The 22,235-nt window shown below is 40.1% G+C and overlaps 1 protein-coding gene across 2 annotated transcripts in view; it reads left to right on the forward strand.

The window, feature by feature from the left end:
• The window catches only part of acsl3a (acyl-CoA synthetase long chain family member 3a), a 37,184-nt gene that overhangs the window by 9,769 nt on the left and 5,180 nt on the right, over window positions 1-22,235 (forward strand). Inside the window, exons 3-13 of one of the 2 annotated variants that reach the window (XM_039622286.1) lie at window positions 116-293; window positions 6,945-7,054; window positions 7,545-7,683; window positions 10,915-11,065; window positions 12,253-12,376; window positions 13,988-14,059; window positions 17,027-17,146; window positions 18,998-19,137; window positions 19,238-19,410; window positions 21,466-21,540; window positions 21,987-22,178. In XM_039622286.1, coding sequence (XP_039478220.1) covers window positions 116-293; window positions 6,945-7,054; window positions 7,545-7,683; window positions 10,915-11,065; window positions 12,253-12,376; window positions 13,988-14,059; window positions 17,027-17,146; window positions 18,998-19,137; window positions 19,238-19,410; window positions 21,466-21,540; window positions 21,987-22,178 — 1,474 coding nt within the window. The remainder of the gene's footprint in view (window positions 1-115; window positions 294-6,944; window positions 7,055-7,544; window positions 7,684-10,914; window positions 11,066-12,252; window positions 12,377-13,987; window positions 14,060-17,026; window positions 17,147-18,997; window positions 19,138-19,237; window positions 19,411-21,465; window positions 21,541-21,986; window positions 22,179-22,235) is intronic. The other variant, XM_031749856.2, reaches the window with a different exon arrangement.

Raw genomic sequence — 22,235 nt, forward strand, 5'->3', positions numbered from 1 at the left:
TAAAACCCATTAACACTTACACTTTGTCTTCATTGAGACTGGAAACAGTTTTCTCTTACTGACAGCAAGATCTTTCTGCGTCTTTCTCTGACCTCCCCTCTTTCCAACACTGCAGGTATTTCTGGGCGAGTACCACTGGCTCTCCTACGAGGACACCCTCACTGCAGCCACCCATCTGGGCAGTGGTCTGGCAGCGTTGGGGCAGCGGCCTAAAACCAACATCGCTATCTTCTGTGAGACACGAGCAGAATGGATAATAGCTGCCCAGGCTTGTTTCACATACAACTTCCCATGTAAGTCCAGGTTTCTCTGAGTACTTAAACATACAGCGAATATTGCATACATAATGCTAACACAAGGATAGAAACATCGATCTCTCTATACTACTATGCATCTTTTTGTTTCATATGGACTTTCCATTTGCCCTCCTTTACACTACAGTGGTCCCTCGTTTATCGCTGGTGTTACGTTCTAAAAAATAACCCGCAATAGGTGAAATCCACGAAGTAGTGAGCTCCATTTTTTACAATTATTATAGATGTTGTAAGGCTGTAAAATCCCTCACTACACACTTTATACACTTTTCCCAGACAGGCATCGCCATTTTCCACACGTTTCTCTCTTGTTTAAACACTCTCAAAGTTCTCTCAAAGAAAAATAAGTCCAGTATTATAGAATGAAACCAAAGATCAAACTGTTTTCAGGTCCAGAACATGGGAATAGAGCAGCTGCGAGAGAATTCAACATTAATGAATCAATGGTACAGAAGTAGAGGAAGCAAGAAGAATGAGTTGAGTAAAGTTTGACTTATCTGACTGTTTGGTTTCGCTTAATGCGCCTTATAATCCTTTGACGTCGACACTGTTGTTTTTGTTTTCTTCTGCTAGCGAAGATTTAAATTTGACAAGCTGGATGCATTCTGTACTGTACAGGAGACACGGCACAAGATTGATTGAAAATGGTCTACAGCCGATCAGGACGCAGAACACAATGCGCTGTAAAAAAAATAAAAAAATAAAATAAAAAAATGCAAAATTGGTGAAAAATTGCACCAGAAAAAATCAGTGAAACAGCGAGGCTGTGAAAAGTGAACCGCGATATAGCGAGGCACCACTGTATACAGATGTGTAATGGAGAGGAGTGTGTGTGTGTGTCTTGTGTGTTATTTTGGGTCCTCTTGCCAGTGCAGCGCGAGCTGCTGTCAGGTACTGTTAGTTTTTCTTGGTGTTACATGTGACAAATGCTAACTGACATTCAGCCTACAATCCACCCTTATAGCAGTATGTCCAGAGCTGAAGTTAAGGCCTCCTCAGTTCAGTGTTACTTTAGAAGTAGGCGAGCCCACATGAGGGACACAGGAGGCATCAGCTTAAAATTGCAAACCTAGTCAGGTACATAAAAACACAGGAAAGAGGCTATAGGTGAGAATCACCAGACACCGAATGATACAATATTATCACAATACTTAACTCACGATATGCTGAGTATTTCAGTAATATATATTGTGATTAATCATGTTTTCACCTGCAAATGGTGTCCTCCGAGTCAAACTTTGTCAATATCTGTTATTCAATAAGATAAAGTTATCTCACTTCAGTTATTTTTTTGCTGAAAAATAAGATATTTTAGCGTACCAACACTGTCCCTAAAACTGAAATACATGTTCCCATAAAGTGGAATCCATCTGATAACAGTCTGATATTGATCACATATCTGTCTGCAATTGTATGGGGTCAATTTATGACAATTATATCCTATTTATTTCTGATAATACAACAATTAACTGCCATAAAGCATCAAAAATCACATATCTGTTGCTCTTTACATAGACAGAAATTTGCATTTAACATTTACATTTGCACTCTGAAACGTTCGTATTCTACAGAAACATAACAACAATACAACCAGCTGGCAGCCAGTTGAGTCGAGTCCACTTGAGTTGTGCTCGGGTGCAATCACTTTGGGATCATAAGCAGCCATTAGTGTGTAACAGCCTCAACTCTGGGCAACGATTTAACCATCACAAGTTGTAATTAGTGAAAAAAATGCAATCTATCAGCCACCAGTTTGTTTTTTTGTAGATGGAAGGAGGTTGCTGTCCTATTTTACTTGTGTGACTGAGCTCTTAGGAGGAAGATTTGTTTCCAGTGTTGATGTTTCAAGTTTTCTTAGATAATGTTATCTCAGGAGTGTGGTGAAGGGGATGAGCTCTCTTGATCGTAGTATTTTTTCAGAGTAGTTGAACTTATTTAAAAAAAAACAAAAAAAGATATTTGGTGCCCCTGTATTGATACAATATTGCCAAACAAAATATTGCAATACTCTGCTGTATGGATTTTTTTCCACCACTCCTAGAAGACAGTTTTTTATATCCAGGAACAAAGGAAAGAAGCAACAAATAAACTAGGCTCAATACAGAATGGTATGAAAGCAATAAACAGACTTGTGACATGGGAAACTGCTGGACCACGTTCACATGAGGAACTGATTGGCTCATAGTAGACATCCCAGTATCAATAAACATGCACCAGAGGCACTCAGACACAAATTGTAACACATCCTGGATAATTTTATTAGTGAACTTAAATGTTTTATTTTAGATAATATACCAACCTTGTTCCCACAACAATTCCAACTATACTTATAAATTGACTTGTAGTTGTATAGCTTTTCTACTACAAGCTTCATTCCCACATGCAGCACTTTTATTTTATGCCTCTAGATGCTTTGTTATCATCATTATCATATTTTGGCCCATACACTGGATGAGCCAGGAATCGAACCTCAAACCTTTCATTTAGTATCTGACCCACGCTACACTTGTAAGCCACAGCTACCTGCCGTGTAACTTTGTAATTCCCCAAGTAAAAGGTGTTTGATGTTTTCCCACAGGTGTTACAGTAAAAAATTCTAATGGATAGTATCAATTGAAAAGTAAGAGTGCCTGCAGTAAAACAGGCTGACAAATGGATCTGCCTTTTTCACGGATATATAGATAATTTGCACATTATCATGTGCTTTCAGTTTTGGCTGTATGGTTTGTATTCTCTGTATTCTCTTCTGTTTGGTCTTTCCCACTGAGTAGCTCTAAATAAGTCTGGATGTGGCAGATTTATAGCCATTTCTCTGTGTGTGTGCATGTATGTGTGTTTGAAAATGTGTTTGTGTGTGTTTGCATGTTAGTGGTTTCATGTTAGTGGACAACTTGTAACATGGAGGGCCCAGCTGAGACAGAAGAAGGTCAATTTGTCCCTTCTGCTTCGGCGTTATATAAGTGTCCCATTTCTCCTCCTTCGGTGCTTCTCTTTTCCCCATCCGTTTTTCCGAGTTCTTGTTAGGAAAAGATGCTCAAACACTGACAAGAGTACATTTTTGAAAAAAAAATTATACACGAATGGTGTCTGTACTTGTACGGCACTCATACACTTAGCAAAAACGTGTCTTGTGTAATGGAAAGTGGTTTGTTCAGTGTAGTTTTTCATTTCTTCCAGTGAATGAATCATTCAGTGTTAGGGCAAAGCTGATTGAGCTTCCTAATGGTGTTTCTGGGAACGTCAAGAATAACGACAATAAAAGCCGGCGAGGATTACTTGGAAGAAAGAAAAGCAAAGATCTTCTCTCACTCTGAATAAAAACGTTAATAATCAGAGAGAGCAAAGCAGCTGTGGGCTTCAGCATGATTTACTATTTAATATGTTCCATAGCAAAGACTGCAGCACCTTTTATTCATCACAAGCTTCCACGGCAGTTCGTTAAATCTTTTTGATTACCCATAGAGGACGCTTTTGTTTGGGCTATCCACTTTAATTTAAGCTCCATTAAACTGTCATTCTCATAAAAGACACAGCCATGCAAGCCAAGAAAGCATCTTTATATTTCATCTTCCTCCGTTGCAAACACAAACAGTGGGAGAGTGGAAAAGCCAGGGGCAGTGGACAGCACACAGAGGCCTTAAAGGTTGGAAAGAGCAGCAGAGGAAGAAACAGAGGGGAGGAAGGAGAACAAGACAAGTGAGGGCCGATGGCGTCAGAAGAGGGGTGAGAGAGTCTACGTGAGCATCTGATGTTGACAGAGGCATCAAGGAGTCAGCCAAAGGCCCCCAGTGAACTCACATACTTAGTGTGTGTGTATGTGTGTTCATTGTACTTCATATTCACTGTACATTGGCTCAGAAGGCCAACTTTTGTGACCTGTCTACTCTACCGTATATAAGTTACATAAAAGGTGTATCACAAGCATCAGCTGCACAGCAGAGCTCCCCCTCGCAGAGTCAAGGACAGGCTTCTCTTTCAAGATGTCATTTGTTGTATCAAATCAAAAAAAGAAGAGTCCAGACTCCACTTTGTTGCTACTTAGTGGAATCTGGATGTTTGCTAAGCTTCCTGTACTGACATCTAGTGTGTGACAGTGTGTGTATGTGTTAAGCTTGGGCCACAATGAATGTTTAGATCTCACGGCTGGAGGTGTCATGGCCCTCCCTCTCACACACATGGTCACCCACACACAGCAGCAGCGCAGGAAGTGTTGACGCAAGATTTTGATGTCACAAAGCCCTGTCCCATAAACCCCTGTGTCTGTGTCAGAGCCGGGACACAGGGTTGCAGACATATTATTCTGTGCTAGCCTGCTTCTGTTGCTGTCAGTGTATCTACTGTTGTTTCCTCTTGTTACTTTTTCCTCCTTCTTTCCTTCCTCCTGTTTTTTTTGTCTCCTGCCCTCATCTTTTAAAACAAACACATTCTTCAGCTGAGCACTAATTATATTATGTTTTTTTCAGTCTTTCTGTGTAAATGTGCATGTCAGCAGCACACTATAAGCACACATAGCGGGGATTCCTGCAGTATATCATAGTAGAGGCACTTTGCAAGAAAATACATTCTGTCTAATGTGAGGAAGAAATAATTGCAGTTTTTTCAAAATGTATTAAGTTTCAGGGAATCAGTCACAACAAGGACATGCAGCAAAAGATTTTTTTTAAATCATAAGAATGAAGAAAATTTCGAGGCAATCAATTAAGTCAATCACAATTATGTTATTACCCGTTAAGTACCTCAGTGAGACACCAGGCTGAATAATAATCATAAGCCGGACATGAAGCAAAATCAATACTGTTAGTGTTTTTATTTAACAAGTTGGGGGTGGGGGTCCTTGCAGGAAGAGACTAGAATCAAACAGAGAGCAAATTCTGCAACATGTGGTGTCAACAGGTGAAATAACCATTAGTGACACAATGCAAGCGAGTCCCGTGATAACTTTGAGGCAAGCAATTGAATTCATATAGAATTAAATCACAACAGCAGTCACCTTAATAACATATAAAAGACTATAACATTTGAGAAAATGCCAATAGTCACAAGAGCAAGCACTAGGTGATAGCAGGAAACCTCTAAGAGGTCCAAGCTCAGGGAGGGGCAGCCAAAAAGAAAAACAATTGTAGGAATCATATGGATAGTGAAGTCAGGTTTTATTGTCTGTACTTTAATTGTGGAGGATTAAAATGTCTTTTAATAGGCCTGTGGTTCTGTTTTCTAAAAATGCATGATATTCCTCGTTGAGTACAGGTAAAAGTTTATGGTCTGAAATTTGCTCTAAAAATTGACAGAGTGGAAAAAAATGCAAAGGAAGAAAGAGACCATACATATGTTGAACATTTGGTATGATGTGAACATATAACACACACAGCCAATCAAACATGCATAAGAAGATTGAAGGGGAAATCGTCCAAATTTAAATAAGGGTTTTTTTAATGCTGTGATTTTTAACCCTTTTTGATTATATTTCTCCAGGGAAACCATGTTTTTTTTTTTGCCCCAAGTAGAGAAGAGAAAACCTTTTTTTAACTTTCTTCTGCTGAGAAGTTTTGTAAAAGCACATAAACATAATTCACTTAAAAACTTTATGATCTGCGTTTGGGAATTTAAACTACATACTCAGTTGTGCTTATGATCTGGGGCTATTTTTGTCATGTTTTGAGTCCCTTTGATCCTTTTTATTCCCTTCGAGGCAAATCATAATGCTGAAACATCCAGTGATATTTTAGAAAATCAAAAGCTTCTAAATTTGTGGCAGTAAATCGGGCTAATGCCGTTTCCTGTTTAAACATGACGTGACCCTTCATGCACACGCAGATAGCACAAAGAACGTGAAGAACGTCTGTACAGAGTCAACATAGTCGACCCCATACAAACAGCTCTGGTTCCAAAATGCAGTTTTATAAAGATGTTAAACAAGCGCATATAGGTGCATCATTTGGGTGTTCAGAGTTTGATCAGTCTTCAGATCAAGTCTTCCCAAAAAGCACAATGTTGTGTAACCAAACTAGATCATATCCATAACATATGAGCCATGAGACAAGAGTCAATATCTGGTTTTAAACGACGGCTTGAAAGGCTAACCCTGCTTTGCTGAGTGCATGCATTCATGCAAACACACAGTGCTTCATTAGACATATGCACTTAGTCAAAACAGTAAACCCTCTCAAATATCAGTACTTGTTTATATCCCCCAAAGAGTACTTACCATGCAACGAGAGCCGTTTGGCTCGGAAGCTTTAGCAGCAGCCTCTGGAGGTGCCTGAAGAGCTCATTTGAGTGAGAGGGGCCTAAATCAGGGACACTGAGGATTGTAGACAGTCAGCACGTACATGGTCCATCTTCACATGTCTGCGCGGTCACTGTGTTCACACACAGACAGGCTTGTCTTGAATTAACACAGTTTAGATAAACAGCCCATCCTGCCTCTTGCACATCACATTAAGTCCACCTTTGCCTCACGCTTCATAGTGGCAGACGAGTACATATGGATGTGGGTTCTGTATGTCCTCTGTGTATGCATGTATATATTTTGTCGGACTACTATGTGGAAAGCAAATTTGCCTGTGGGGTCATTAATGTTTTAGTCTATTATACTCTAATGTGCCTTTTCTGTGTCCCTGTGGCTTGCAGTGGTCACCATTTACTCCACATTGGGAGGTCCCGCTATTGCCCACGGGCTGAATGAGACTCAGGTGACCCACATCATCACCAGCAGGGAGCTCCTGGAGACCAGACTCAAGGTTAGAATACACTGAGTAAATTCTCTTTGCAAATCTTTTTTCACAGGAAATTAATTTTTCATCACAAAGTATGAGAAACTACTAGACAAAACCGTATAAAGCAGCGAACATTACAGTGACAAACATCATTGTGTGGACAAATATCTCATATATCTGATCTTCTGAGGAAACGTCGGAGCCAAAGTTTTCAATCAGATAGAACACGATGTTCAGCGCTGACAGAACAGAGAAGTTGCAGCCTCCCATAACAGAGTTGTAAATGTTAGAAGACACGTGCTGACTGCTTTGGCCTGTTTTGGCCAGGTTCAGTGCCAAGACAAGCAGCGCTCCTGCATTTCATCTTTCCATTTTTATTGAGGCGGCATAAACAGAATGTTCCTTTGTTCACTTGTTCACAGATAAACCCACTCTTTATCTTTTGTCAATATAGAAACAACATATATCAAGATGCCATGTGTATACATTTGGTGTGTGTGTGTGTGTGTGTCAGGCCATCCTAACAGACGTTCCAAGGCTGCAGCACATCATCGTAGTGGACAACACACCGACCGTGTGGCCCAGCTATCCACGTGGCATCAGCATCCACAACATGGCTGCGGTTCAGAAGCTGGGAGCCAGGCATGAGAATGGTAGGTTTTGTCTGTGTGTCTGTTTATTGATTTATGTGAAGTTTGCTTTCAAGAGTTCATGACTCACAGAATTAGGATTGCTCCATTTTAAAACATTAAAAAAGTATTTAGCTGCTTGCCCATTAAGAAAAAGGTTTTCTCTACAGTTTTGTGTATCATGGTGAGTCACAGTGACAATTAAAGTCACCACACAACACAACACTTGAGATAAAGTACTTTCTTGCAGGACATTAACAGTGTAAACAGAACTGAGTTGTGCAGAGTGATCTATGTAGTGTTTAATATTTTCCACGTTGCTTCACTATGGCAAAATGCCATTTTCCAGTGAAGGATTTTGGAGCTCTTAGGAGGCATTTTGATCTAAAATTGTGGCCTTAACTACAGTTTGACAAAAAAAAAAAAAACTCTTAACAGCCTTTAGAAGTACTGTGTGAATATTTTTTAATAGAAATAAATAAAAGACACAAAATATTAGAAGAACAACAGTCATACACTAAATCAAATCAAATACAATAAAGTCATTGAAGAGAAGAAGAAATTGAAAGAAGAGCTTTAAAAAACAGACAGGAGAGGCCGGTCTAATGTGCAAAGGCAGATCATTCCACATTCTGGGAGCCACAACAGTGAAAGCGTGCTCCCCTCACAGCGTACGTGTCGTTTTAAGCACACTCAAGAGCAGCTTATCAGACGAAAACAGGTGGGTGCAAAAGAATGCAGGAGCTCAGAGAGCTGGGGAAGGGCAAAACCAATGAGGCCTTTAAAAGGAAAGAAAAGACTTTTAAAATGAATCCTAAAATGTTAGGGCAGACAGTGGAGTGAGGCTACAATGGTTTCAGCATCAGCCTGGAAACAGTTGGCTTTGTTTTGGCCAGCTGCCTCAATTGGAAAAAGCTTGATTTAACCACTGCCCTGATCTGACTGTTAAGCTGAATGGTCGGCAGCACACAACACACCATATTATTTGTCAGATAATTCCACTGTAAAAGCTCCAAAAGGCTCCAACAGCACAAACACAGCTGAAGGGTCCAGTTCAGTGACTTCAATCAGTGTTCATGAAGCCTAGCAGAGATCAGTCAGGTGTAGCTGTTACTGTCCACACCTGTCACACCAAGCATCCACCACTCGTGTGGTTGTTTTGAAGAAGAAACTATCCTTACACTCCAGTATCAGGCTGTAAACATACTTTTTATTGCAGTTAGGTTTTTAACACTGGGGCATACAGGGACTGATTCCTTTTTGGGGGCAGCCTGACCAGAAGAACTGCAGAACTGCTGCTTCATTTTTGTTATCCTCTGAGGTTACAGCCAAGCTCAAGTCCAAAGAGAGCTACACCTACACCACACAGCTGTCCCAACTTTGCTAGTGTGGTTTCTGTGACTAAGCAGCGCTCTGTTAATGGATCTGGCAGCTTTCTGGTGGAAACCAAACTTTACATTCCTCTCTGTGCCACTTGGGACACAGACAGCAGCTTGCAGTGCTCCTGTTTTCCCATGGATACAGATTTTCAAAACTGAATGTCTATTTCTTTTATTCAGTTATATATACACATTTAATTTTTTTTTCTTTTAAAAGTGTGTATTCATCAACATGTAATAAAATGACAGTTGGCCACTTGGGGGCAGCAGAAGCAACCTACAACGCACAATTGCCTTGTTACAAGCTTGAAGTGAATAAAAGCAAATGAAACAAATCCATTAGCAGGCAGTGCTGTTATAATTTATAAAAGACCAATAAACAAACAAACAGCAGAACACCTTGAAGAGAAGCAACTTTCCAACTAAAAGGTCCTAAAACACTACCGTTCACAGCACATGTGTTTTAATCTGCCGGGCTTTTTGATGTAGCCATCTCTTCCTCTCAAATAAATGAAATAGTCAGGGCTTGTTTCTTGGGGGTATGGAGTGGGGGCAGATTGGTATCTGGCCCATTAGGTCATGTGAAGAAGGAAGTGCTAACATCTGTGTCAGATTAAGGTTGATACCGTGCATGCTCAGTTAGCGCACAGATAAGGAAGAGGCCATCACCCATCTTCACTTTTTATTGAGGCCCCTTGAACTGATTGACCCAAAACATGTCTAGCTGGTAGAGTCATGTGCAGATAAAGGGAGAAGGAAGTAGGAAGGGAGGATAGAGTGCTGGGATATAGGCGAGGGTCATGTTTACACATGGCGCTATTAACTTCACATGACATCAGCTTTCAGAGTGCACACGCCTCGTATCCGCGTCTCGGGAGGGAGAGAAGCGATGTCTGCCCTTGTGACTGTGATGCACTTTACTTCATCCTTTGGTTTGTCAGTGCCTGCTGAGCTTGGGCGTCTTAGATCTGTTTTTGTTCTTGACAGAAAGCGAAAAACAAAAACCAATCTCTTGTTTCCCAACTGGTTCTGTTCCCGCTGGAAACTGACTTGCTCTTTACTTATTTATTCAGACCGTAGGAGTCCAAGAGAGGGATCAGAAGGCAAGAGATTCATCATATTGTGCTCTGCTGTCTAGACATGTGAATGTCTTTTTCACTGCCTTTATCTGCTGTGTTCTTTGATGTAAAGAAACATTCACAGCAGCTTTTCTTGTTCTTGATCACATGTCTTGATTGTGAACCTTACCTGCTGGGAGGCAGTGATGAAAACAGACTCATGGGTGGGAAGCGACTGTCTGTGAAAGAAAAATATGCATAAAAAAAGTCATGCTCAACTTTTGCTGCAGTGCAATATCAAGGAATCTACCAACTTTTTGCAGTAGCCAGTAAAACACATGCAGTTGTACAGTTCTTGGTAAAAGTTGAACATAGCGTCCTGGCCTAAACAGTGCAACCAGGAAGTACGGTAGTTTTTGGAGCATAAGGAAGAGTGTAAGGAGGGAGAAAAGAATAGATAAGAAAGGACAGACAGCAGCAAACGACATGAGAAAGAGAGATGAATGAACACGTGCAAATAGTGTTTTTGGCGAACGCACTTATTTAAACTCTGCATTGTGCCAGATGTGTTACCTGATTAACTGAAATTAGTTGATTTAATTTCTGCGATAACCATTTAACCTTTCTGTGTTTGACTCTTAAGTGATGTGGTTTTTCCTACATACAAAAAGATTTTTTTAGCCAGCACACACACAACAAGTGAACCGTGTTTCTGGGGATTGTTTAAACATTGGTTAATTTTTGTGCTATAAACCATTAATCTAGTTCTGCCACATTTGAGTGTGTATGTTTTGGGGCTTTCTCTGTTGACATTCCAGCAGCACGTGAGCGCAAGGCCCCGCTGCCCTCGGACATTGCAGTCATCATGTACACCAGCGGATCCACAGGCATTCCAAAGGGCGTTATGATCTCCCACAGCAACATCATCGCTGGGATTACAGGAATGGCTGAGAGGATACCCAACCTGTGGTAAAGACCTCAAACTAACTTATTATATCACACCCCGGGGTATGGTCTAATAGTTTTTGGCTTTAAATATGATGATTTTTGGCTCATCTGTTTGTAAAATATGGTGGCAGTTTCGCAGGGAAATTCAATTTCCAAAGCAGCTCATCTCCTTTGCTACACGTCTAAGCAGAATCACCAGCCAGGAAACATACAGATTAGAACATGCCATTTAGGTTTGTTCATTACCAGAAGAGTGTGATGCACTGGATTACTGGAAGCAGAAGAAATAGTCGGGAAGTCTGTAATCAAAACTAAGCTGAGGTCAATGTTCAAATTTCTCTCTTCTGCATGTTTCAAAGGATTATTTTAACCAACATTATGGGAAATATGCTTGTTCAGCTGGTATCATCATGCAGCTCAATTGCTTATATTAAAAGAGAAACTGACCCGTCTCCGGGGATTAAGATGGGAGTGAGAGGAAACAGAAAAGGGAGGGAGCTTAGTATGAGTAGAGGAACAATGTGGGAGAAAGGGAGTCAGGGTGAGATGGATGGAGGTTAAAGGGGTTTAGTTGTGACAGTCTCAGTCGATCTTATAAAAATGTTGGCTTTCCTTTGTGGATTAAGTAACACGACTATGTAAACCTCCCCCTCATTCATGGCTTGAATGTACAACATGTTCACTAAAATGGAAATTTCCCCAAAATTTGGTTGTTACTTGTGTTGAGATGAATATGTTTTGCAATAGTTTGTCTAAGTACTGATTCAGCTTGATGAAATGAACTACCGCTAATGCCTGATTAATTTCACTAAAGGGTCATTCTGTCTCAAATCAACCAACCAAATTCGAATTGAATATACAAACTGTAATGATTGCTGTTAATTTCAGCTTTTTTTAACAAATAACTTTAAAAAAAAAATAATTTCCAAACGCCTGTTGACCCACTTTCATGCGGTTTGTCTTGCGCTATGAAATCTGTGGCAATGTTTGAACAATACAAAAAATAAAAATATATGCAAATATATCTTGAAAAGTATTTTATATATAAAGGTAAAGTTTTTACGCAAATTGAGAAAGGTCATGCAGGAAGCCTTCTAAAAATTGTCTGACTTTAGATGGGATGACCCTAAGACCTTCATGTTTGCAGTAGTCTCAAACATTTAATAGCCCACATCACATCGGGGTTTTTGAAATTTGCGTGTTTTTAGTGAAGAAGACACCTATATCGGCTACCTGCCTCTTGCCCATGTACTGGAGCTCAGTGCAGAGCTCGTATGTGTGTCTCATGGCTGTAGGATTGGCTATTCATCGCCTCAGACTCTTGCTGACCAGGTAATAAAACTTCTCATCTGTCTCATCTGAAGTGCATTCTGGTTTTAGGTTACCTTTCATGTATTTAATATTTAATATATAGTGGTGAAAAAGAAAGCACACCCTTTGACTGTTCTAAGGTTTTATATATCAGGACATCTTTACCATGTTCTGAAATTATTTAAACACCACCTCAGATGAATAAGAACACACGACATATCACACTGTGTCATTATTCATTCAACAAAAACTAAGCTAACATGTAGAAGCATTGTGTGAAAAACTAAGGATACATCATGATTCAGCAGCTTGTAGAACTTTTAGCAACAGTAACTTCCTGTACGACTTTATCAGTCTCTCACATCATTGTGGAGGAATTTCGGCCCACTCTTCTGTACAATCGGGCTTCAGTTCATTGAGGTTTGTGATACCTTTATGCGCAGCTCTCTTAGCCATAGCATTTCAGTCAGGCTGAGGTCTGGACTTTGACTGGACCACTGCAGCACCTTGATTTATTTCTCTTTTCAGCCATTTTTTGTAGGTTTGCTGCTGAAATTAGGATCATTATCCTTTTGCATGATCCAATTTCAGCCAAGCTTTAATTGTTGAACAGATGGCCTCACACAGGGCTGTAGAATACTTTGGTCATGTGGCTTAAAAACAAGCCAAAATCATGAAACTTCATGCAGTTGGTATACAGTTAATATAAGGTGATTGTGCTGTGTATGGCCAGACATCTCCACTTTGGTCTCATCTGTCCGAAGGACATTGTTGCGGAAGTTTAGTTGCGACTTTGAAAAACCTAAGTTGTGCTACCATGTTCTGTTTGGAGAGAAGAGGCTTTCTCCTGACAACCCTTCCAAATAAAAAATACTTCTCCTTCTAATTATACTGACCTGAAGTTTAAGGGTTAAAGGCCTGTAGAGTCTGAGATTTAGTTCTTGGTTTTTTTGCAGTTTCTCTGAGGATTGCTCTGTCTGACCTTGGGGTGAATTTGCTGGGACGTCCACTCCTGGGAAGATGGACAGCTGTCTTGAATGTTTTCCACTTGTGAATAATCTTTCTCGCTGCAGAATGATGGACTTCAAATAGTTTGGAGATGACCTGATAACCCTTCCCAGATGAGCACCAACAATTACTCTTCTAAGATCATTTCTGATGTCTTTCCTCCACTGCATCTGTCAACACTCATGTGGATAGTCGAGACCAGCAAACTGCCAAAACTTCTGGTTTTATAGAGGTGCCTCACACTTGCAGATGATCAGTTCTAAACATGCGTTTGATTTGCAGGACATGCTTGCTATTTACCCTCTGAATTCCTGTGGAAACAGCGGGGGCATACTTTTTGTTAAATAAATAATGACCCAATATAATATATTCATCTGAGGTTGTATTTAAATAATTTTAGATCTCGCTAAGCATCAGATTATTTTACTGTTATGTACTGATACAAAAACAACCTTAAAGTGGGTACTTTTACTTTTTCATGACTGTATATAGCTGGAGCTACTAGATTTTAGACATCATTTCAGTCCAAATATGTGCAAAAAACCCCAAAATGAGGTAACAGCTAATTACAAATGTAATAATTTAAATGATCAATAAATTGATGTTTCTTTCTCCCACCCTAAGTCAACAAAGATCAAGAAAGGAAGCAAAGGAGACACCAGTGTGCTCCAGCCCACTCTGATGGCAGCTGTCCCGGTATGTCATAATGCACTGTCCAGTATAATGTTAGAGAACCATTACCATTAACAATAACAGTATCACTCACTGACTCACTCGACTTGAGTCTGTGTGTCAAACAATGGTGCTGGCTTGCGTTTGAGGCCTGTGCACAAGGTTTACTCATAGAATAGCAGTGACAGAGTCCAGCAGTCTTGGATCTGCTGGATCTTGGTCTGACGTAAATACATCCTACCAATGGTCAATGCTGGTTTTAATCACCAGACAATGTTTGATTCTCAGGGGTCTAAGTTGAATATTTGTGGTTGCCTAGTGCTGCTTGTCTTTGAAGTATATTTTACTCATTAATCCATTTCAGCAGTCAGAAATCCGAGATGGACTTGGAGTCTTTTCACTTCTCTTTTACAACACACAACTTTTGGTTTGGTCGAAATGCTGCAGATGGCTGTTTTAAGTGAAAGAGTCCTAAAACCTAACCCCGCCCCCCCCATTTGCTCTAAACCAAAAAGCACATTTTGCAGCTACTTGGTAGATATATGATGTGTATGAAGTGATTATTATTAAAAGTGGAAAAAATGATAGTAAATGCTGGACTAAAATTCAGGCTGTGGCCTGAAACATGACTTCAAACAAATCCAAGTGTTCACACTTTTGAAGGTTCTTCTGGTTGTAATTTTATTGTGCTTTGCTGCAGAGAGATATTCATACAAATACTCAGAGTCAACAAAATTTAGCACTCTATTCAGTCGTGATGGAGAAACAGGGTGTCTACAGGTCCAAAAGAAGTCGTAATTATATTTTACTGTTAAAGTGTCTTTTAGTTTGCATTTTCCAGCTTGCAGTATCTTAATTTTCCCCCATTCTACACCCACATCCTTATTCACAAGGAGTTGTCACAGCGGGTAGTGCCACGTGCTTGATTTGGAAGAGTTTTATCCTGGATCCTGACACAACTCCAAAAGGATATGTGTCTCTTCCCAGGACATTCTACAAAATTCATAAACTGAAATTGTGTTTTGGAGGCTGTAGTATCTTTAAAGTCCAATCCATGCTTCAATTCAGAAAGCGATAACAGCTATATCTACAGCCATAGTATGATAAATGTTATTTCTTCAAGTAGTCAATAAAAGTGGACACATACAGTTGTGGTCAGAGGTTTACATCCACTCAACATGGGCATAAAGGTCATGGTAATTTGGGGGCTTTTAATTATTTCTTCATTGTTCTTTTCTAGGATGGAAACTTGTACAACATGTTGCCAAATGTCTTCACCCCCACATCCAAATCATTGAATTCAGATATTCTAGTCACAGGTGAATAAAATCAAGCACTTATGCATGCAGACTGCTTCTTCAAACATTTGTGAAAGAACAGCTCGCTGTTGTGAAATGTTCTTGCTACTAAATGTTCCACAGTCAGCTGTGGGTGTTCCCACTAAACACTGGTGGATAGATGTGATCATGTGTATATTGGGTCTGTTGGTCCAATATAGATAGTATTTTAGTTAATCAACTTATTTGTTTGTAACCAGGTTAAAACTGTCATTTATTGAAATGTGTTGAAATATTAAATATGTTGAAATCTATGTAAAACAGTAATGGTTAGAGTATTTAAAAAATGTTTAAATTCCTTTTGCTCTTAAACTCATAAAAAACATTTTTTCATAAGTTTAAAAGAGCATTTGCATTAAGTTTCAAGTATCCTGTTTCATTGTGAACGCCTGGTGATACAAAACAACCCCTTCAGTGGACCAAAATTGGAGGTCCAAAAATGACTCATAAAAGATGTCTCTCCAACATCACTTTGCCCAGTGGGTTATAACAAAGTGGAAGCAACTGGTATCAAGAACAACTCAGCCATGAAGTGGTAGGCCAAGTAAAATCACAGAGTGGTGTCAGCAGATGCTGAGGATCATAGTGCACAGGGGTCAACAACTTTCTGGAGAGCTGACTGCAACAAACCTTCAAACTTCATCTGGTCTCCTAATTACCTCAAGAACAGTGTGTAGAGAGCTTCATGGAATGGGTTTCAATGTCCGAGCTGCTGCCTGCAATCTTATATCACCAATTACAATGCAAAGCGTTGGATGCAGTGGTGTAAAGCACGCCGCCACTGTTGTCTGGGGTGACGAATTACACCCCTCTGTCTCTCAATTCGATGAACGAGTCTGGGTTTGGTGGTTGCCAGGAGAACGGTAAAGTGTAAAGTTTGGTGGAAGGGGGATTATGGTGTGGGGTTGTTTTTCAGAAGTTGCGCTTCTCGTTGAAAACCTCACCTTTACTCCTCCACATATCTCTTATCATTGTGGCCACATAGCCAAGTCTTTATCTCGTCTCACCATAAAACTTCTCTCCAGAAGGCATCTAATCAGAATCAAAACTTTATTAATCCCAGAGGGAAATGAGTGAGTGAAAGAGTGTTGTGAAATAAATTATTTTTATGCTGGCAGAGATAAACTACCTGTTACAATCATTCATGGACAGTAATCTGTGTAATCTTTTGATTCTGTGTAGAGAATTTGAGAAAAACCTTGAGAAATTCAAACTTGTGCAGCCAATTCTTGTGTTTTTTTCTTTGCCTCATTAAAGATGTCTGGAAAAAGGAACAGAAAAAAAGAAAGCATTAAAAGCTCCAAATTAATATGACGTTCCATGATGAGCAAATTTGTGTATATTGTGGCCTCAAAGTTCTTTTCCTTTTTAATAAAACTTTACCAGTTTGATGCACAAGTTCAGACTGTATTTACATGTATAAAAACACTTATTGTTTTAACTGTATTATTAGGCTGAAAAGTTACATTTGCTTACCTACCAGTTGTTTAAAAGTGAACAGACTGCAGACACATTGATAAAGTGACGGTCTCGGCACTTTTCCTCCATTCAGGATTTTGTTTTCCCATATCTTGTTGTTTGACTGTGACCATTGGCAATACTGAAGGCGCCTGAAAATGAATGTCATCTAACGAGCTAGTTGTATTCAATACAGGATGCACTCTTCTCTCCCTCTCACTCACATGGAGACCCCCTCCCCCCCATCTCCCAGTGGTCGTGGTGTAAAGGCCAGAGGGCCCCAGTTTCTGGAACCATTCACAGCTGTAAACAGAACGTGAGAAAGCCCCATGTGGTTATCCCCACGACACGCACACACATACAAATTGTTTGCTGTGATATGACAACAGGCGGCTGCATGGATCCTGTGTCGACTTCCTCTCTCACTGCTTCATGCACACACGTACACACACATACACAAACCCACCGGGACCAGCTGGTTTTTATTGTTTTTTTGGTGGGAGGGGGGTTTATTTGTGCCCTTTCCCCCATTTCACCATGTCCAGCCTTTTGACGACACTGATGTTGATGATGAAGTGCTCTTGATCTGTGGGTTTCTGTTCTCTGCACCACAGTCCCTTTGGTGATACAAAATTATACCACTTCCCATGATTGACATTCCTCTTCCCTGTACCGTCCTGTTCCTACACCACTTCACCCCATTTTTAGCCAAGAAGATATTTGTTGTGAATGTTGGGCTAAGGCATTTTGGGCATTTGACAGAAGATAGTTTGAGTTGGTATGGCAGACAGTGGCTTAGTTACCCAGTATTAACAGAGAAACACGTGCATTCATTAGGATTTTTAGAAGGTTTCTGGCCACCTGGCAGATTTAAATGTGATACTTCCTCTTTTTTTGCTCTGTTCTTGGACTCCTGTGGGGAAATATCTGCATCCTCTGCTGCTTAACGTTCACCAGCTCATTTCTAACTGAGTCTGCCTGCTGTTTGGTGCTCAGAAAGTACTGGAGATGAAACTTAGTGTAAATCACAATAGAGATGAATGCAGGTGCTCATTCTGGTGATAATTCTCCTGTAATGTATCAGTGAAAGCTGTTCCAAGGAAGTCCCAAATGTTGCTTTGTCGCTGGCATATTGTTATACTAAACAAAGGAGCTCAGCAGGAGCTGCTTTAGCTCACCTGGTTGAGCTGCTGCCACTGCAGGTGCCTGGGTTTGAGTCTGCTCCAATCCTTTCCTGTGTGTTGTCCCCCTACCATGTTTCCCTACTTTCCTATCCAACAAAGGCTAAATGTCAGAAAATAAATATTAAAAAAAACAAACAATCTGATGATTAGGGCCACAGTTAGCAGTGGGTTTACCACATGGTTTTGTTTATTCCAAAGAGAAAGTCCCTCTTCTGGTTTGCTTTTGGTTTTTTAGTAGTTTTGTAGGTCACATAGAAATTAGAAACACATTACATATCCATTGGGAGCCTTATAGTTATGAAACCAGATTTGAGGAGCACACTTGCATGTGTGCTTGTGTTGATCTTTTTTTTTGTTTTATACAGTTGCTTAACTATGAGATTTCGGGGTTTTGAACACATTAGTGTTTAGTCTTGTTTAAATACTTCCAAAGCAGGGACCATATGTCTAAGCCCAGCCAACATGAAGGTTAACTCCTATTGTCGTCCTGTGACAGGGATATTGCTATCAGTGTATATGTTGGTTTAGATGTGAAACATTATTTCTGCACAATGATGCTGAAAAAACATGCTTAGGGTAACATTAGAACCAGTGTCATCGCATAGTCTGTCCAGCAGAGCGTGCTCCAACTTACAATGGCTGGATTCTTTTCCGTGCTTTCAAAAAAACTTTAAGAAACTCTCACTGATTTATTTACCAAATGTTTCTAAGAAAAAAAAAATATTGCACCCTAAACTTGCACTGGTCTCTAAAATCCAGTTCTGATATATATTTTCTTCATTGCTCTGACTCCAGTATAATCACCTGTAATCACAGCTGTAAGTTCACTTATAAGTTAAATATAAAAATTTACATTTTTTAACCATCATTTTAGTATTTTCTCTGTATCTGTATCTGTATCAGGCTTAACTGTTGTTCTTATTGTTTTCTTTTACTTATTAATGCTCTTTTTCTTTTCACCCTGTCCCGCCTCCTGACTTCAGGAGATCATGGACCGTATCTATAAGAACGTGATGACCAAGGTTGAGGAGATGAACTGTGTTCAGCGAACGCTTTTCATTCTGGCATACAACTACAAACTGGAGCAGCTCGCCAAAGGATACAGCACACCACTGTGTGACAGGTATGGAGACAAGATGTTACTGTTGCATTTGCAGCTTGGACTCGCAAGAAATATTTAAAACTCAGAATTTCTTCATGTCTTTCCTCCTTTGTTCATCCAGACTGGTGTTCAGGAAAGTCCGCTCTCTGCTAGGAGGACGGACACGGGTGTTGCTTTCAGGTGGGGCGCCACTCTCAGCAGCCACGCAGCGTTTCATGAATGTGTGTTTCTGCTGCCCTGTGGGTCAAGGATACGGCCTGACGGAGACCTGCGGAGCTGGAACCATTAGCGAGCGTGAGCATGAATGGAAATCTTATAGTAGGCATGCAGTTAGCATGCAAGCAGTATATGTAAAATTTCAAACCACTCACAAATTAGGAAAACGAAAACATTTTATGTCATTAATTTTTACCCCTCAGCCCTAAAAGGCTGATGACGTATTGTCATCACCCCACCGAGTGAGCGGACGGGGTGGACACCCAAGTTGGTGAATATGAAAATTAATCAATCGAGAGCGAGACGATGTAATTTTTCAAACTTATATAAAAGGTGCAACTGTTAAAAATCTCAGATGAGTTCAAATCTCTGTGACCTTAACCCATGTCAAGGTCAGAGGTCAAGTTTTCTGAAAATTACCAAGGATTTTCAAATTCATACCACAGGTGTAGCTACTCAGAGTCTGAGTGTTAGCACTGCCGGCCATCAGTATTTTTAATGTGAGCTGAACTCATTCAGAGTAAAATCCCTGTATCCTGTTTGGCAACAATCAGTCAGTAGATCACACTTTACATCTGTCCTGTGCAAATGAAAAAAATACACTCACTTGTCAGTTTATTAACTTCAACCAGTTTAACTAATTCAGTCCAGTACAGTCCTGTTTTTTAAAACTGTTTTACACATGCTTTGATTTAGCTGTATGATCACCGATTGCATCGGTATCATTGTGACACACTCACAGTGGTTTCTATCATTCTGCTGACCCTATTTTTATAAACGAGGCTAGACTAAACAAGGGAAATGCCTCACTACAATGGTACTAGACTGTAGTAGCTACTGCTAAGTGTACCTAAAAATTTCAGCATAGCTAAAGCTACAAACCTCCTTTAGTGATCATAGAAGCAGAAATAATTTTAAGGTCACATTTTACCATCGTGCTTTATGGATACCGAAATGGGCAGGTAACCCTGTAAATCTGCAGGCATTTAATAAAGTCACAGACAGGACCGCCGCTTCATATACAGCTGAAAGCAACACTCCAAACCACTGTTATGTTATGCTTAGTCTGTGTGCAGTGGAAGAAAGACAAACAGAAGGACAGACACTGTTTATGTAAAGTATTACAATTTATTACTGATTTTATCATGATATGTAAGAATAAAAATGGGATGTTGCCAATATTTTAGACATCCGTGGAATTTCACAAATCACATTTTCTCAGGCAAAATTGCTAGCTTGTTGTGTTTATTTGTTTATTTAACAGGGACATTCCATATTACTGGATATCAATGTGAATATATAAGATGTAAACATGCTGGGTTTTAGTAAAGCTGCTAATTTACATCTGTAGAGCCCTGGCACGTAACATAAAAATATACCTACTACCAGTTTTTCCTCAGTTTTCCCATATTTTTCCATTCAAGTCCTGGCACCCTCCTATTTTGTGGTTTTTCCCCATGAAATTCCCGTCAACTTTGACAGCCTGAAAGCAGAGATAAAAACAGGGGGAGAACACAAAGAGGGAAAGAGGCCTTATAGCCAGGATGGGAAAATGGATGAGAGGAAAATAATTAGTAGATATACAGTGCGTGGGTTGCAGTAAACAAAAAAAGGGAGTATATTATCTGTTTTCAGCAGACAGAGTGATGTGGAAAAATCAACATTAGCAATAAGTCACGCTACACTGAGACCCTATCAGGTTAAAAAAAAGGAAAAAGAAAAGCAATGAATGTGAAATTTTATGAGTTTTGTAAAAGAAAACAAAAGAGACACAAGTGAGAGTCTCCATTCCCTCATAAACATGAAGACCAAGAAGAATGTTTCACATAACTAGAGTGCCAATGTCTGTCCCAATAATCAGATATGAATTAATCTATCTGTTCCACTGCCAAAGCGTTTGCGAAATGTAAGAAACCCTATCAGCCTTTCCCAGGCAGCCCAGACCAACAGACCCATCAAATCCACTGTGGTCATCTGAGTCAGGAAAACACTGAGTTGCGAATGCTCCTTAGGGATGGGGTTTCCATGGCGAGAGAGCAAGTCAGGTCGTGTTGCTATGGCAATAAATGTTGTGCCTTGATGCTAGTGTGCTTCCTGATATGTGCGTGTGTCTATGTGTGTTGTCTGTTCTAGTGTGGGATTACAGCACTGGGAGAGTGGGAGGACCGTTGGTGTGCTGTGAGATCAAGCTTAAAGACTGGGTGGAGGGTGAGTGAGACTGGGAGAGGCACTACGCACATACACACGCAGATTTTATGATGATATAAACACGGTCATTTGGATTAATATTCAAAAAAACATTAGTCTGCATGTTTTGTTTCTTTATGCGTCATCTTTTACACACATACACACTTGATCCAACACTTTCTTTCACATTTCCCTGCCTGGTGGCACTTTGAGCATTGCTCTGTAACCTTGTAAGGACAGCACTGCTCTCTCCACTTTTTACGCAAGGAATCATAACTCACTTTCATTGCACTCTGTTGAAGTTTTGATACTTATCGAGTTGAGTTTACTGCTTGCAGAGTAAAAATAGAATTTTAAGTAAACATACCATCTGATTTTTGGGGGTTTTTTGTTTCTCAGCAGTGTTATGATGTAGCAGATTCAGTCCAATAAAAGTTTTTTCATTTCTAATCCGCTAATGCTTTTAGGTGGGTACCGTAGCACTGACAAGCCTCATCCCAGGGGAGAGATTCTCATTGGTGGGCCCAACGTAACCATGGGATACTACAAGAAGGATGCGAAAAACCAAGAGGACTTCTTTGTAGACGAGAACGGCCAGCGTTGGTTCTGTACAGGCGACATTGGAGAGTTTCAGGAAGACGGCTGTCTCAAGATCATTGGTGAGGAGGCATGAGGAGGTGTGTGTGTGGGTGGAGTGAGTAGACCGAGAAGGTCTT

This window comes from Oreochromis aureus, linkage group 14, assembly GCF_013358895.1.
Source record: "Oreochromis aureus strain Israel breed Guangdong linkage group 14, ZZ_aureus, whole genome shotgun sequence".
Lineage (NCBI taxonomy): Eukaryota > Metazoa > Chordata > Actinopteri > Cichliformes > Cichlidae > Oreochromis > Oreochromis aureus.